The sequence below is a fragment of the Anopheles merus genome, chromosome 2L (assembly GCF_017562075.2).
Source record: "Anopheles merus strain MAF chromosome 2L, AmerM5.1, whole genome shotgun sequence".
Taxonomy (NCBI): Eukaryota; Metazoa; Arthropoda; class Insecta; order Diptera; family Culicidae; genus Anopheles; species Anopheles merus.
Window position 1 is genome coordinate 15,212,966 of NC_054083.1, and position 15,087 is coordinate 15,228,052.

At 46.5% G+C, this 15,087-nt stretch overlaps 4 protein-coding genes across 8 annotated transcripts; 2 read left to right on the forward strand and 2 right to left on the reverse strand.

Moving 5' to 3' along the window:
• Positions 1-74: 74 nt before the first annotated feature.
• On the forward strand, positions 75-2,072 carry LOC121593584 (probable ATP-dependent RNA helicase Dbp45A). The gene is made up of 3 exons (XM_041916079.1): positions 75-281; positions 339-1,406; positions 1,471-2,072. The coding sequence occupies exons 1-3, from the start codon at positions 206-208 to the stop codon at positions 1,920-1,922; spliced, it is 1,596 nt and encodes a 531-aa protein (XP_041772013.1). The 5' UTR covers positions 75-205; the 3' UTR covers positions 1,923-2,072.
• LOC121593585 (40S ribosomal protein S24-like) lies at positions 1,973-3,021 on the reverse strand. The gene is made up of 2 exons (XM_041916080.1): positions 2,926-3,021; positions 1,973-2,567 (listed from the first exon to the last, which is right to left on the reverse strand). The coding sequence occupies exon 2, from the start codon at positions 2,553-2,555 to the stop codon at positions 2,163-2,165; it is 393 nt and encodes a 130-aa protein (XP_041772014.1). The 5' UTR covers positions 2,556-2,567; positions 2,926-3,021; the 3' UTR covers positions 1,973-2,162.
• A 327-nt stretch (positions 3,022-3,348) lies between these two features.
• LOC121591376 (transmembrane protein 18-like) lies at positions 3,349-4,498 on the forward strand. Of its 2 annotated transcripts, XM_041911783.1 has the most exons (5): positions 3,349-3,551; positions 3,646-3,746; positions 3,843-3,960; positions 4,042-4,190; positions 4,257-4,498. In XM_041911783.1, exons 2-5 carry the CDS (start codon positions 3,684-3,686, stop codon positions 4,371-4,373), a joined length of 447 nt encoding a protein of 148 aa, XP_041767717.1. In that variant the 5' UTR covers positions 3,349-3,551; positions 3,646-3,683; the 3' UTR covers positions 4,374-4,498. The 2 variants fall into 2 exon arrangements, with proteins under 2 accessions (XP_041767717.1, XP_041767716.1); XM_041911782.1 differs by having other exon boundaries at positions 3,349-3,746.
• Positions 4,499-5,436: 938 nt separating this feature from the next.
• Positions 5,437-14,358, reverse strand: LOC121591374 (protein tamozhennic-like). Of its 4 annotated transcripts, none has more exons than XM_041911780.1 (8): positions 14,186-14,358; positions 12,935-13,605; positions 11,517-11,595; positions 11,280-11,400; positions 11,019-11,198; positions 10,847-10,934; positions 10,684-10,764; positions 5,437-9,726 (listed from the first exon to the last, which is right to left on the reverse strand). In XM_041911780.1, exons 2-8 carry the CDS (start codon positions 13,053-13,055, stop codon positions 7,208-7,210), a joined length of 3,189 nt encoding a protein of 1,062 aa, XP_041767714.1. In that variant the 5' UTR covers positions 13,056-13,605; positions 14,186-14,358; the 3' UTR covers positions 5,437-7,207. The 4 variants fall into 4 exon arrangements, with proteins under 4 accessions (XP_041767714.1, XP_041767712.1, XP_041767711.1 ...); XM_041911778.1 differs by having other exon boundaries at positions 14,017-14,358; XM_041911777.1 differs by having other exon boundaries at positions 13,798-14,358.
• Positions 14,359-15,087: the final 729 nt, after the last annotated feature.

Below are 15,087 nucleotides of genomic sequence, written 5' to 3' on the forward strand. Positions count from 1 at the left end.
ATATCCTTCGACAACATGCGGCTTCGTGTAGCCATGTCTGCATGTTGTTCTGCCTTGACATTCCGTCAAAACTGTCATGCGCTGCAGTTCCGCAATGTTTTGCTTCAACAGGCATGTGATTTTCCAACGCACTCTACAGTAAACAATAAAAGTGTGAAAAGAACGGCTCCACGACACAGCAGTGTCTGGAAAATAACCCGAAACCATGAGCCTGTGGACGGATAAGAAGTTTTCCGATCTGGGGTTAACCTACTGGATAACACGGCAAACCGAAAAGCTGGGTAAGTGAGTCGGCAGATGCTGGAAATGCCTTGTAACGACACTAAACCATCCCACAGGGCTGCGCCGGCCGACACCGATTCAGGTAGAGTGCATCCCCCGCATTCTGCAGGGTCAGGATTGTATCGGTGCCGCCAAAACAGGATCCGGCAAAACGTTCGCCTTCGCGCTGCCGATTTTGCAGAAGCTTAGCGAGGAACCGACGGCAAACTTTGCCCTCGTGCTGACACCGACGCACGAGCTAGCGCATCAGATAGCGGAACAGTTCATCGTTGCCGGCCAGCCGATGAATGCGCGCGTGTGCGTCGTGACGGGCGGGACGGACTATCTGATTGAAAGCCAGCAGTTAGAGAAACGGCCACACATTATCGTAGCAATGCCGGGCCGGTTGGCCGACCATCTGACCGGATGCAACACGTACTCGTTCGCGGCCCTCCAGTTCCTGGTGGTGGACGAAGCGGATCGAATGCTGTGCGGCAGCTTCGATGAGGACCTGACGGTGATAAACCGTTTCCTGCCGGCCAAGCGTCAAAATCTGTTCTTTTCGGCCACCCTGAAGGATTTCCTGAAGACGTCGATCGTGTTTCCGATTGCGGACGATGTGTTCGAATGGTCGGAAAAGTCACCGGTCGCTACGGTGGAAACGCTTGACCAGCGGTACCTGCTCTGTGCCGATTACGATCGCGACACCGTCATGGTCGAGGCGTTGCGCAAATACAAAGAGGACCAGGAAGACGCGAGCATCATGATCTTTACCAACTCGAAGAAAGATTGCCAAATCCTGTCCATGTCGTTGAACTCGTTCGGCTTCAGCAATGTGTGTTTGCATGGGTTTTTGCGTCAAAGGGAGCGCGTGGCGGCGCTGAACAAATTCAAGTCCAAGCACGTGCGGATCATGATCGCAACGGATGTGGCTAGCCGCGGGCTCGATATACACGATGTGCAACTGGTAGTGAACCACCGACTGCCGAAGAAACCGATCGAATACATCCACCGTGTGGGACGTACTGCGCGCGCCGGTCGCGCTGGAATGGCGATATCGATCTTACGCTTTCCGCGCGATCTGGAAGCATTGGGAGAAATTGAAGCCCTCATCAACACCAAGCTGACGGAGTACTCGGTGGATGGTAAGCGATGAGAGAATGAACCAACAGCTGTATAATGAATAACTCCTGTAAATTTCCTTTCCAGACCGTCTCGTGCAGCGCATATTCATGCAGGTGAAGGTCGCCCGTGCCGAGGCCGAAATAAACCTAGACAACAAGGACTTTGACGAACGGAAGCACAAGTATCGCCGGTTGCGCTGGATACAGGAAGGTCTCGATCCGGACGAAATGGAGGCAAAGTGGAAGGAAGACATGAAAGCCCGCGAACAGGAACGACGGGAGCGATTGCGGCAGGAAAACGAAGAGCGCCGCAAAAGGGATAAGCAAACGATTGCCAGCCCGGCCGTGGTGAATGATGCTCGGTTCCAGGCGGCCGCAAGCGACAAAAAGTTTAAGAAACGGAAATTCATTCCCACGGAAAAGCTAAATGAGTTGATTGAACAACGCAAAACTGAAGCAAAGGCTGGCAAAAAAGCCCGCGCCCGTGGGAAGGACGACAAGAAGATTGTAAAGAAGAAGGCGAAAATGGCACAATAAATACTACACACTTCACCAAACACAAAAAAAAACTACACCAAGTTGTTGTATACGGTTTCTCCTTACATGGTATTGTTGCTTATATTCTCATTCCTTTTGAGCGGAATGTTTTCCAATTTTCCGCACAAGAGAAAACATATAAACTTAAAACACGGACCGCCTGAGGACACGCGGCCACCACTTCTACCGCGATAACAACCGTAGCAGCAGCAGCGACAGCACCATCACCGTTCCGCCGTTTTACTTCTTGACGGCCTGTCCGACCTTGGCCTTCTTCGTGCCGCGCACCTTCTTCATACGGTTCTTGCGCTCCTTGCGCTGCTTGCGCGTCATCTTCTTCTTCTCGTACAGTCCGTGGCGGCCGAGACGGTGCTTGGGCTCGAACTTCTTGGCGTGGTCCAGGGTGTCGTAGATGAGGGCGAAACCGGTCGACTTGCCGCCACCGAAGTTCGTGCGGAAACCGAACACGAACACGACGTCCGGGGTGGTTTTGTACATGACGGCGAGCTTCTCGCGGATCTCCTTCTTCGAGACCGAGGCGAGGCCAGGGTGAAGGACGTCGCAGACCATCTGCTTGCGGCACAGCAGCCGGTTGCTCATGTAGCGACGGGTACGAATCGTTGCAGTACTCATCTTGGGATCGTTCTACAAGCAAACAATGGAAGTAGAAGAGACGAAATTCATTAGCGAATTACTCGTCACAGTATGAAACCAATGTCCAGCGTCACAATGCAGGGAAACGTTTACACCGTGGCGAACAGCGTTGACGGAACATCCGCTAGATGGTTTGGTGCTGACGGCGGTGCTGCGGTACCGCTACCGCCCGTATACATATTGAAGCATAACCTCACTACGCTGTTCCGTCATCGGTTGTCCGTCCCGTTCGGTGCCGTTTGCCCCGAATTTTGGCCAGAACTCAATCGGATTTCGATGCAGCTAGCTGGATGCCTTGCTTTGCACCCATTTGCGATAGTTTTAAAGATTATAAGAACATGATAAACACCTTTATTTGCAGACTAAATCCGAAGTCGCAACACGTCTCGCGAACGCACTTTAGCGAAAAGAAAGAAACATGGTAATTTGACAGCACGATTTCAGTTGGCAGCCATGTGATTGGAATGTCAACATTGCGCCCATCTGTAGCGATCTTGTTTGACCTTCGTTCTCCGGGCAACAGATGTCGCTGCAAACGGTACGAGAATTGTGCAAGAATAGTGCTGGTGTAATGTTTCAAAAGGATGTGCTGTTAATTTTGGATTAAATTTGTTAATTTTTATGAAATACGGAACAAAACCAACGTTAAATTTACATTAAGCTGTTTTTTTTTTATTCATGCGTGGTGTTTCATAACAAAGCATCGAAAGCGCAATTATAAACACACAAAATTTGAAAATCACACAATGACAGTCGCGCCGCTGACGTTCGAAAAGGAACAACAAATAAAGCAACAACACCGCACCGTACGAAAAAAAAACGCCAAGAATGGGAAGTGAAAACGTAAACACATAGAACTTGCACTGCTCTTTCGTCCCATTGTTCATTGCCTTTTGCATCGAGAGAACGGCCGCAAGGAATTGTGAAGCTAGTGTTTACGAAGTTAGCTTTCATTTGCCAACATTGTCCATCAAGGTTGCAAACGCTTTACCTCGGAATTGGTGTCTACAAAACCTACTAACAATTCCTAGCCAGTAGGCAAGATTGTAATCCTTGAAACTGGTTTTAGATTCCCGAAAGCGGTCCTGTTTTCTCGCTCCATTTGCAATGGTGGACCCAACATGGATAGAAGTCAATGAAATAAAGGGCTTTATAACGTTTCTATCGAGTGTAAGTACGCAGTGCCCAGCCATGGCTAACCTCCGGAGGAGCATTGCTTTGCAGCCTAACGGTAGCACATTATTAACATAGGCATTAATTTTACAGATCGATTGGTACGATCCGTGGCTGATTGGATTGATTGCATTTCACATCTGCATCACCTCGACGGCACTGCTGACCAGAAACTATGGCAACTTTCAGGTGTTTTTATTTTTCGTACTTTGTAAGTGCTGCGTTACGTTACGTGTATCGATCGTGCTCGTTAAACCTTCGCGTCTGCGATTTCTCCCTCCGTTCTTTCCAGTGCTTCTAGTGTACTTTTCCGAGAGCATTAATGAGTACGCGGCCATCAATTGGAGGATTTTCTCCAAGCAACAGTACTTCGACGACAAGGGTTTATTCATATCGGTGGTGTTTTCCGTGCCAATACTTTTAAACTGCATGCTCATGGTGGTACGTACCAGCTGCTACTGCCAGCGCCGGAGTAGACAATACTAACCCGCTCGTGTAATCCCACAGGGAAGCTGGCTGTACCAGTCGACGCAACTGATGTCCAAGCTGAAAACTGCCCAGCTGAAGCAACAGATCCGCCAGTCCAACAGCCGGCAGCGGCTAAAGGACGCAAAGGAGGAATGAAATCTACGTCGTGCGTATCTCCTGTTTTTGCTTTACCAACCCTGCTCCCGCTCTTCGACGTGTGGTGCGCTGGACTGGAACTACAGAATGTAGTGGAGGGTTTTCTTTTTTAATTAAATCAAAAACAAAAATTGCCGTTACATTTGTAAGAAATCTTAGATTGGGAGTGGAGGTGCACTAGAAGGGCACCGATTTGTTTGTAGCGTTAAAATCAAAGAGCCAAGCTCTCACAGTCTGTTAAAGTACCGGCAGTTTCAAAATGCCATCCGCTCATGGTGCACCAACACAATCTTGCTAATAGTGTACCGCTTTGCGCACCTAATTAATACAGGGTTGTTGTTTTTTTTTGTTTAAAAAAGAAAAAAAGCCGGTTGGTTCAGAGCTTGTGTGATTCAGTTGCAGCAGTGGTACTGTGTGCAATATCCTTCGGCATACCTCTGTGCAAGCGATACTTTTCGTAAATCATAATTAACCCTGTAGCGCGGCAATCATACCTTTCCTAGTCAGTATATATTTGTGCGTGTGTATGTGTGTGTGTGCTAGCAAAGTTAGAAAGCATTTAGAGCAATAGAAAACGGTGGAAAAAAACGCAATGCTTTTGGTGTATGTGCCCTGCAGCTTTGGAACAATAACAACCCCGCAACACTCCCGGTCTATGGTTACACTACTAGTGAGCGATTAATTCTACATCCACCACCCCAACAGCAAACCGGCAAAAACCAGAGGGTTCGAGAGTTTTTTTTATTCCTAATGACGCAGCAATGAAAAGTTCATCACATCTTGCCGTAATATTGTCACGCGTATCATAATCACGTTTATTTTGAGAGGTATCTCAAAAGGGAAACAAGAGGATATAGTTCCATTTTTTGTTTTATGGTTTACACAATTTTGTAGATAAAGCGTAAGAGGGCGAAAGGTGAATAAGGAGCCGAAAGCGATTTATAAAATTGTTGAATAAACGGAGAGAGATAGTGTGTAGAGTAAAACTGGCCACTGTGCTGCAGGTGTAAAAACAAAACCACACATCAACGCCATAAACGTGTATATCTCAACAGCAAACAAAGAAATGGATCATTTTGTTTTATTAAAATCTATAATATGCGAAACAGTTTCAGTATCCTTGTATCATTCTCTCGTAAGCCCTCAGCGCGCAGCGGCTGTCGTTCTAGCCCTAAAAACGTCACTTCTGCCTCACTTCATCAAACCGTGTAATTAAGTTCTCTTGTTTTTTAGTGATTTGGTTGTATTAAGTTTTGGTTTACCATCCGTATCCCGCCCACCGTCTTCTAGCACGCAAACGAGCTCCGTCTGTCTTTAGTTTTAGTTTGTTTGTATGTTTTTTTTTAGATATCCCATTAGTTGTGATCGTTTAGAAATTTTGCTATAAAATGTAGATAGTAGAATGCTTAGCAATGCCTATTTGCATATAGTTTTCACTTCTCCCGTGTACTGTACCTTACTTGAATTGGATAATCCCTGTCTCGTGTGCTCGGTAGGGGGTTCATTATCTCTTATTTTGCCGCTCACGTCGCCTTACCTAAATCAGTAAATATCAATCCAATTTGCAGTATATTGTGTATGCCTCTTGTAACATTGATGTAAAACTAAAAAAATAGTTTAAACGTTTAATAGTGTATAACAATCGGTTTTGATGACGAACATTCCCTTTTCCCTATTCGTACGTTTCGTCCATCCCTAAACCCAGAACTCCCCATCATTTTTCTCAACGCATGCTTGGTTTCGCGATAACGCGTGACTAGTATCCTTTCGGAGCGTGTGTGTGTACGTTCCAATTCATTTCGGGGTTCCTCTCCTCTCCTTTCCTTAGAGTCCTTTCATTATAGAAGGATAAATTAATTTAACAGTAAATCGGGGCTCATTCCGGCTCGCACGCGCAATTCTAGTTGCGTCCACCCAAGTTTATCTCATTATCGTTTCTTAATCTGTTTTTTTTTACGTTTTTGCTTTAGAGTTATAGTTTCCTCTCTGCCACCTTACAGTCAACAAACGGTGCTGTTTAGTGAGTGCTGTTGTGTGAAGAAACCAACCGTTTGTGATATTCCCAAAACCCATGCGTACCGAAACTATGAATGCAAAAGTGCGCGATTGTCGATCCCATTTATCCAGCTTTGTTCATCAAATTGTGTTTTTTAGGTTTTTTTTTGTTTGTGTTAGGTAGCTCTCGGCGGCAAATGGTCGGCATTTTTAACGCACGGCCGTGGTCGTACTACTAATCTGTGCCGTTCCGTAACCGTAATATTGGCCAAATACGTGCTACCGAATTTGTTTTAAAGCTTCCGTCTACGTCACATCACACCCTCCCCTCACATGATTGGTTAAACCATTCGACCCGTTTTCTTTAGTTTTATATCTGCTGGCATGCTGCTTCACGAGTTGAAAATTTGCCCCCACCGATGTGGTTTTTCGTTGCATTCGTACAGGGAGGAGCGGGGGGAGCAAAACAGACTGCATAAATTGCACATGCACCAGCATCTGGCTCATCCTAGTTTCTGCAAAGCTAATGCACGATTGCTAACAAGTTTGAGACATAAACATGTAAAATAATTTCCACAGTGTGCATTGTGGGACGATTCGAACGAATCAATGGCAACGGTACAGTAGAGTGTAGTTGCAGGCGTTTACATTTTACAAAATGTTTATGGCAACGTTAGAGACATTTGTAACAGATATAGTCATTGAACGGGGGAAGAACAAAGACACAGAACAAAGTCCAGCAAATGGACAGAGGATAAAACAGACAAAAAAAAAACTTCCAACAACTAGTGGGCCCATCCCGAAGTTCCTTCTTCCCGCTTCAGCAGCCCCGCAGACATTCAAACGCACGTTGCCGTTGTGCCATTGCTGGCGGTCGTCGTGCCATCGAGTCGAAAGTCGCGGCTCTTGGAGCACATATCACAGATGCGTTTGACATCCGGGTTCAGGTAGGTACAGAAATTGCAATTCCATTCGGCACCGGCCGGCGCTCCACTGCTCGAGGGACTGCCCGAGCCGGTCGGGCTGGGGTTTATGATTGTGACCGCGCCCGTATCGAATGTGGCCGTTTTTTTCTTGCCCTGTGCTTGCGCGCCGCCATGGTTCGGGTAAGCGCTTCCGCTGCTGGTCGCGCTGTGGCTGTGGTGGTGGTGATTGTTGACCAGTATCCCGGTGCTCGTTGAGCTGTGGGTTTTGTTCGTTTCCTTCGCCGGTAGACCGGTGGACGAGGACGAGCCCGAGCCCTGGGGTGTGATTTGTTTCTTCGTCACCGAATTTCTCCGACTGCTGCCGGCGGCGGGCGGCTCACCCTTGCTCGCTCCATTCTGCTCGAAACTTCCCAGCAGCAGATCGTCGTTCGTCGCGTTGTTTGAGAGCGACATTTTCGCCGTCTTCTGTACCAGCATGGTGGTGGCGGTTACCCCCGAACCGGTGGAAGGGTGGCGCTCGTGCCGTCGACCCTCGGCCATCGGTTGCTTCGTGGAGGAAAGCCCGGCCGAAGACTGCCGGACTATGCCGTCGACCTTGTCGGCCGCTTTCGGTTTCATCGCTTTCAGCTTTTCGTTGTGGTTGCGGCGTAGCGTCGCGCCGGAGGAAGCGTTGCCGGACTCTCTTCTGCCCGAGTGATGATGATGATGATGGTCATGATGGTCGTCCGTCATCAGGTCATTACGACGCCTTTGTCGGAGCTCCTCCTCCTCCGCCGCCGTACCGATCAGATGATTATCATCGGCGTCCAGTTCGTCCGCCAGAAAGTCACCCCGCTCGCCCAAATCCTTCGAGTAGCCCTGCTTTTCTAAGTTTTGGTAGACGTAGTTCCACGTTTCGTAACACCCGATACCGTCCTGGTTTTTGCTGGAGATGCGCCTGCTAACGTTACTGCTCTGCTCCTGCTCCCGCTGCAGCTGCTCGTCCTCGTAGCTATCGAAATCCGACTGCCGGGAGTTGCGCGACGTCTGATGGTGCAAATAGTGATGATGGTGGTGGTGCGGCTGCTGCTGTTGCTGCTGTTCCTTCTGGTTTCGCTCGGCCAGCGCTTCCGGCAGCATGTCACTCTCGTAGTCAATCAGCAGTTCAGCATTTTTGTGGTACCGGTCCAGCTTTTTGGCACATCCGCTGCCGGAGCGTAGCGTATCGGTGCCCCGGCGCATGCTAGACATCATGTCGTAATCGTCGTACCCTTTTTTCTTGCCACTCAAAATAGATGCTCCCGGCTGGGCGGGCACCAATGGCGTACCGTAGGCGGCGGTTTGCGTAGCCGCCACCGACGACATCGGTGCGCCACCGTAGATCGACGAATCGACCGGCTGACAGTAGGAAGGCGGTGCAGCCATCATGCCATTCGGTCCACGGTATCCGGGATAGGCCAGATTCATTGCCGGATGCCGGTACGAGCCGCAACCGTCCACCAATCCGTTCTGGTGATGTTTCAGCTGGCCCCCGCCATTCATAAACATCGGCCCGGGCCCGGGTATCCCCATCGGGAAGTTGGTGGTGCCAGCGTACTGCAACGGTGGGTAGCGTCCGCTGCCTGGAACATTGTTATAGGGATGATTGTTACTGTTGCAACTTGTTACAGCACCGGCACTGGGACCGTTCGCTACTCCGCCGGCCACACCACACGATAGCAGTCCATCGAGCGGACCGCCCTCGTACGCTGGCTGCATGCCGGCCGCCGACGAACCGGCACCTTGCGAGCCTCCGTACGGCGTTGCGAGCGTGTAGTGGTACGGTTGATCAATGGAGTGTCGCTGCATGTACGCACTCATGCCGTACATGTTGGCGGCCGAGGCAGCAGCAGCAGCAGCTGCAGCCGCACTGTTCGCGTCCTGATAGTGATCGAGCGATTTCGAATGGGGCATCGTTCCCAGCGCTGGTGCGCAAACTTGCTGCTGCTGCTGCTGCTGCTGCGACGCAGATGTAGTTGTCGTTGGTTGAAAATTCTGGTAACTACTATGTTGTTGTTGTTGATGATGATGATGATGATGATGATGCGAAGAAGGAAGATGATGGGGATGATATGCACCACCGTACGCGTTTGTTGGCATTTGCTGCTGTGATGGTGGTGGTGGTGGCGGTACCGGCGGTGGTTGCTGCTGTTGTTGATGATGCTGTTGACTATGAATACTACAGGGTGCACCAGCAACAGCGCTATTGTACAGCTGACTACTACCAACAACGCCACCGTTCCCACCACCATTCGCACCGCAATATGCGGCGGCGGCGGCGGCGGCTGCTGCTGCTGCGGCCGGTGGTGGAACAGGGGGAGGTTGTTGGCTTTGCACATGGAACTGATACGGGTTGCATGAATTGCAGCTACTAGCAGGCGCTAAAGCGGACGCACTATTATTGCCGTACGTGTCTGGAGAGAAGAGAGACAAAAAAATTGAAGAACATGTACGTCATACGTCACTCGAAGTGAGTAGAGAAGAGCACTGAAGACAATGTGAAAACATAAACCGGAAATGAGGTTGTTAATGTGAATCTTATGCAGATAACAAACAAACGAACAAACACAGGATTCTGTGTGTTTCATCGTGTTGACGTTGTGCAGTTTTGGAGCGAGAGGAAGGAAACAAACAAACGATATAAGTAGTAGTAATAGATTAAATACGAAGCCCATGCAAAAGATTATTTATAATGTGAGAGTTTGTTAGGATAACCGCAACAGGCTTGTTATAGCCGATGATCAACATTTATTCAAAGTTTCTCTTGCCGTACAGGAACGTCGCTTATTAAATGTTATCAAATAAATGGGGATTTCTTCATTGAAAAAATAGACATTCGTTGAAATGTGGACAAACGTACGTACAACTCAGGTAGATCATTTAGCAGCAAGCAGCCTCGTAAAGCTAATTGCAAACTGCCAAAGTTAATTTACTTTACGAAGTATAAGTATAATAATATTATCAACAGCTAAATTAATATTTTATAATGGTTTTAGACCTATAGGAAACAAAGCGACACATAAATTAGACAACAGCAGCAAAATAAAACAAGAATAACAATAGTGAACCTAAATGTGTATGTTGAATTACGAATAAACACTATCGTGATGAACTTTATCTTAATCTTAGAGAAGTAAACGATTTATGAAATCTAGTTATGGTTAGGAGTGGAAGATACATTCATATTGCGGAATGCAAATGCAAATGCAGCTGCCATAATAGCGCATTCAGGTACTGAAAACAAGATGATTCGTTAAGCAGCATGCAAGTGTAACTAGTTTCACTACGAGCTAGCTAAATATGACAATGTTAGAACAGCGATTTCTACGGCACGTGTTGTTACTAATTGACTACGGCTCGGCATAGTATACCTCTTAGCTTTGCTTGTTGTTTTTTGTGATGCTTTTCCTGTATCGACAACGCCATTTGCTTCACCGTTTGCATTACGTCAGCTGCGAATAGATAAAAATATAGAAAACATTAGAAATGATCTCATAATGTAAAATGCACGATTGGCTTTTGAGTTCTGCTTACCAGCATGATAGCTTCTGAAGTTGTAAATGTCAATCCAATCTATCGACAGTCGTAGCGAAGTAAGTTCACTGTAAATTCGTTTCATCATCTACGGGTAAGTAAAGAAAAGAGGAAAGAATTTTACTTATTATTTGATCTTGTGGCCTCATTTTTTCCATCACATTCTCCCAACCTGGCATTCCACGTACGCTGTAATAGCGTCCCGCGCAACGTTCATCACTTGATCGGGACAGATTGGACCGTCCAAAATTAGTGTCTTGTTCGGCATCAGCTGATAGCCCATGGCTTGAAACAGCTTTTCCGCGTTCACTAGATTGGCAGCAATTTCGTGCTGATAAAATCCAGAATACATCTGCAAGAGGGACAAACGGCGTTTAATATGAAACAATCTTGCTACGTTTCCCGGTAGACTTTCGGGACATTGACACAATACCTTTATCACTTTATATTCCTTTCGCCATGGTTTCACGAACAGATTGTTGGCATATTGGCTGATTGCCTCAAATCCGATCGATGCTTTGTAGGCCGAAAAATCGTCCAAATGTGCAACCGAACTGCAGCACCAGAGCAAGTACGTAGTATGGGACACCATTAATTATTAATTGCGGGACAATGAAAAGCGTTTTGATATACAGCTTCAAAATGGCTGTTGGGTGACAATACAACTTACCTGTCGAACGCATATCTTGTATCGTCGAGATAAAATTTCTCATTTGGTGGCACCTTTCCCAATCGTTTCTCAATCAAATCTGCAAAAAAAAAAAAAATAGAAATGATAAAGTGTTGTTATTTGTTTTGATTATTTTCAATGTCAACTGGGGGTAATTTTATTATATAACATAAAAAAATCATACGAAAACATCATTTGGGGTTTTCAGGAGTTATCATAGCTGTGGGACACTTTATTGAGTCTTTGTTACGCGAAATTAACTTAATGTAATGGGAACTGAACTCTATAGCACCCTTATTGGAGAAATCCAATAGGAATTTCCAACGAGCCTGTACAAAAAGGGTACCATGGAGTTCAATTTCCATCATTTGCAGTTAATTTCCTAGAAGAAAGAGTTAAGGAAGTGTCCCACAACTTTGAGAACCCCTGGAGAGCCCTGTAATAGTGAAAATAAAACAATATTTAATATTGTTTACATAGTTCGGCAACTATTCAACTATGAGTGAGAACAAGTGAGATTCCAAACAAAACAAAGTACATTAGTCTCTTGTTTTTGTTTTGATGTAATGACTCATCTCGTGGGACTTACACACTTCGTTCTTGGTGTTTCTTGTTGTGGGTTCATAAAAAAACAATCAACAACCAATTGACCCGTGAATCATCCCATTTAAATTCTCGCCATGGTCGAATGGCAGTTGCTTTCCAAGGTGGTCTAATGGCATTTCCTTAACGGGAAGTAGGTTAGCTTGTAGCAGCAGCGTTTCCCTTATCTAGAGGCAAGAAGCGTGTGATTCTGCAACAGGTTTGATAAGGATAATTGCGAATTCAATCAAGGCACTGCTCTTGAGAAAGTGATTCATGCCTTATCGTGTATATAGTCAAATGATAACGCAGCAACCTCGATCCTCATAGTGCGAGACAGTTTAACCACAGTCGGTACCCGGATTGTTTGCAGTTTCTAGAAAGTAGAGTCCTAAATTCATGCTCTGCCATAGTCTGGCAATTACTTAAAAGAGCGATATTTGTTTCATCATCAGTTGAGGCGCTTGTTCAAGCTTAACAGAAAGCCCTTTCCGTTCGGACCCGCGCTTGTCAGACATTTCATATTGACCTTTAATAGCTGCTAAATTTATTACTACGACATTTTTTTCTTTGCAATAGTATTTGCCGCAATCTACACCTCGTGTCGAACGCTTCCATGATTGCATTGATAGTTCTGTAATCAGTCACATTGTCGCACCTGTGCAATAGGTGATATAATTAAAGCCCCGTGTGTTTATGAGAGAACAATTTAAATCCCCTTACGGCAACGGCTACGAGAAAACAGGTTCTCGCTTCCATTACTATTTCACCGACCTCCGCTCCTCCTCCGAACTTGCTCTCTGCCGGTAACCGCTAGCAATTGAGTCATCCCTTACCTTCTAGGTCGCGCCGCAGTTCGATCTTCAGCATCGATTCCTCCGACTCGACATACTTCCAGTGATGCTCCAATATTTGCTTCCACAGCGCGTCGTGCGTTTCGCTCGCTCCATAGGCCATTGTGGTGGGTCGGTTCGGAGCTGCGTTCGTACACCAATGAGTGAACTCCAATCGGTCGGCCAGTACGATTATTGGCAATTGATTTTTCCTTCACTCGGAACGACTCGGCCCCGCACTGCCCTTCGTGCTCGGTGCGTGCCGTTGACCCGATTGCACGACGGAACCGGAAGCAAACTGATGGAACCGTGGTGTTCGCGTTTGCACTTGACCCCGCACCGCTCACCGCCGTATAATCGGGTCCCCCGTTCACCACCTGTGCCCCCTCGAACGTTTACACCGCTGCCCTTTCTATGCACATTTGGTTTCGGATGCTTTGCGTGTGTCCTTTTTGCGCGTTCAATACCTTGCACTTCACCGCACAGACACAGGCATAGCCGCGCACAAACACTAGCAGAGGTTTTGGAAGTAATCCAGCAAATTCCTGCATAACCAGCACATACCACCACCATGCACGGGTACACTTTGGCTCATCGCTGCACACATATAGTGCACACACCTCGGTATAATTATAGTGAGACTCGTCCGCTCGAGCCAGTGGCGCACATGACGACTAGCAATAAAAAGAAACACACAAAAATTCTATTAAAAGATCTGCATAGCCAGCTCCGTCCGTCCGTCGGCGACACCAGAAGGAGGAGAGAAAACCACACACACGCACACACAACCCGTGTCTCGTCCACCAGTCGATGATGTGTCAGTGTTTTGTTGTTGTTATTGCTTTGGCTTATCGCTCATCATTTACCATCACCAATCATGTCGATGATTAATCTCGGAAGCAGTAGGGCTGCTCGTAAGATCACTTTTCCAACAACTATTATCGTATTCCGTAGGTTGCTGCTGCTTTCCTGCTGCGCTACTGAGAATCCTATTACTAACACGCACTTCCGCACAGCTACACCACTTCCGTGACTGATGATGGAGCGATTACTTTTCCTCTTTTCCACCAAATCAAAGCACTAACCTTGTCCTAGATTCGGGTTTGGGACAGGGCTTGCTTTTTAGCAGTAATTTACACGGAAAAACTACAGCAGGTTTGCGTGATGCACAATCTACAGCCAATTGCAACCTTCCGCAAGACAAAATCTAAAGGAATTTGTGACAGATGTAATCTTGCGCCGATTTCTTCGCACTTCACTGCAATTCGAGGCGCCACCGATTATTCCGCACGCACACAAGCACACATTCCATCACATCGTTTCCGTGCCCGAGGCATTTATCGTGATAGGCTTCCGTAAATGTGCGGTAGAAGCCAGGAGATTGCAAACTTCTGCACGGTCCAATATTTGTGTAATTTTTTCTTTTTATTTACGTTTTTTCTCCGAAACAATGAGAAAGGGGAAAGGCAAACTGTGCTACTGTCAAAACTGACGGACACGTTCTGTCGGACAATTGACAGTTTCTGACACGCTGCAGAAGCTGTTCGAGAAAAAAATCCGACATTCGAATAATTCTCCATGGCGGTTAAAATACATTGTAATAGGTTGCCTTTTCAGCGCTGCTAGAAAGTTTCATCGTACATTTAGTGAATTGTTTTCGATTGTATCCAGTTATTATTTTGGAGCTGAGCTGAGTTGGAATGGGCTCCGGAAAGTATGAATTTGGATGTTGGGGTGGGATGGATTTACGTATTGAAGGTGAGTTGTGAAATATCTTTATAATCGATAATAATTTAATACTCCTGCAAGAAATTGATATAATAGTGAGAAACTTCAACAAATTCGATTTTTTACAGAAGTTTAAGCATACTAATGGGATGCTTTGATGGATAATTTGATGGGATATTCAATGTTGGATTACCGGCCATCATGTTTCTTCATTTCGCCATGTTGTTTATTTTTGCCAATTTTATATCTTTGCCTTACACATCGAGATAAAAAAATAAATTATCGCAAAACTACCTGAACAAGCCATGAAATTATGAAATCGATTGAAATTCCAAACGGAGCCGGTCACCATCGCCTGTGTAAGCAGTCAACTCTCGGATGTAAACGAGTCGAACCAATTTTGCCGAAAAGAACAATCTGTCGGACAG

Excerpts from the sequence above, each read along its gene's own strand:
- LOC121593584 (XM_041916079.1), top strand. The coding sequence starts at position 206 with ATGAGCCTGTGGACGGATAAGAAGTTTTCCGATCTGGGGTTAACCTAC. Across the intron at positions 282-338 it reads ACGGCAAACCGAAAAGCTGG|GGCTGCGCCGGCCGACACCG; the intron begins GTAAGTGAGTCG and ends ACCATCCCACAG. Across the intron at positions 1,407-1,470 it reads GACGGAGTACTCGGTGGATG|ACCGTCTCGTGCAGCGCATA; the intron begins GTAAGCGATGAG and ends TTTCCTTTCCAG.
- LOC121593585 (XM_041916080.1), bottom strand. The coding sequence starts at position 2,555 with ATGAGTACTGCAACGATTCGTACCCGTCGCTACATGAGCAACCGGCTG.
- LOC121591376 (XM_041911782.1), top strand. The coding sequence starts at position 3,684 with ATGGTGGACCCAACATGGATAGAAGTCAATGAAATAAAGGGCTTTATA. Across the intron at positions 3,961-4,041 it reads GTTTTTATTTTTCGTACTTT|TGCTTCTAGTGTACTTTTCC; the intron begins GTAAGTGCTGCG and ends CGTTCTTTCCAG. Across the intron at positions 4,191-4,256 it reads TAAACTGCATGCTCATGGTG|GGAAGCTGGCTGTACCAGTC; the intron begins GTACGTACCAGC and ends GTAATCCCACAG.
- LOC121591374 (XM_041911780.1), bottom strand. The coding sequence starts at position 13,055 with ATGGCCTATGGAGCGAGCGAAACGCACGACGCGCTGTGGAAGCAAATA. Across the intron at positions 11,596-12,934 it reads ACTGCGGCGCGACCTAGAAG|ATTTGATTGAGAAACGATTG; the intron begins GTAAGGGATGAC and ends TTTTTTTTGCAG. Across the intron at positions 9,727-10,683 it reads ACAACAAGCAAAGCTAAGAG|ACACGTACGGCAATAATAGT; the intron begins GTATACTATGCC and ends TCTTCTCTCCAG.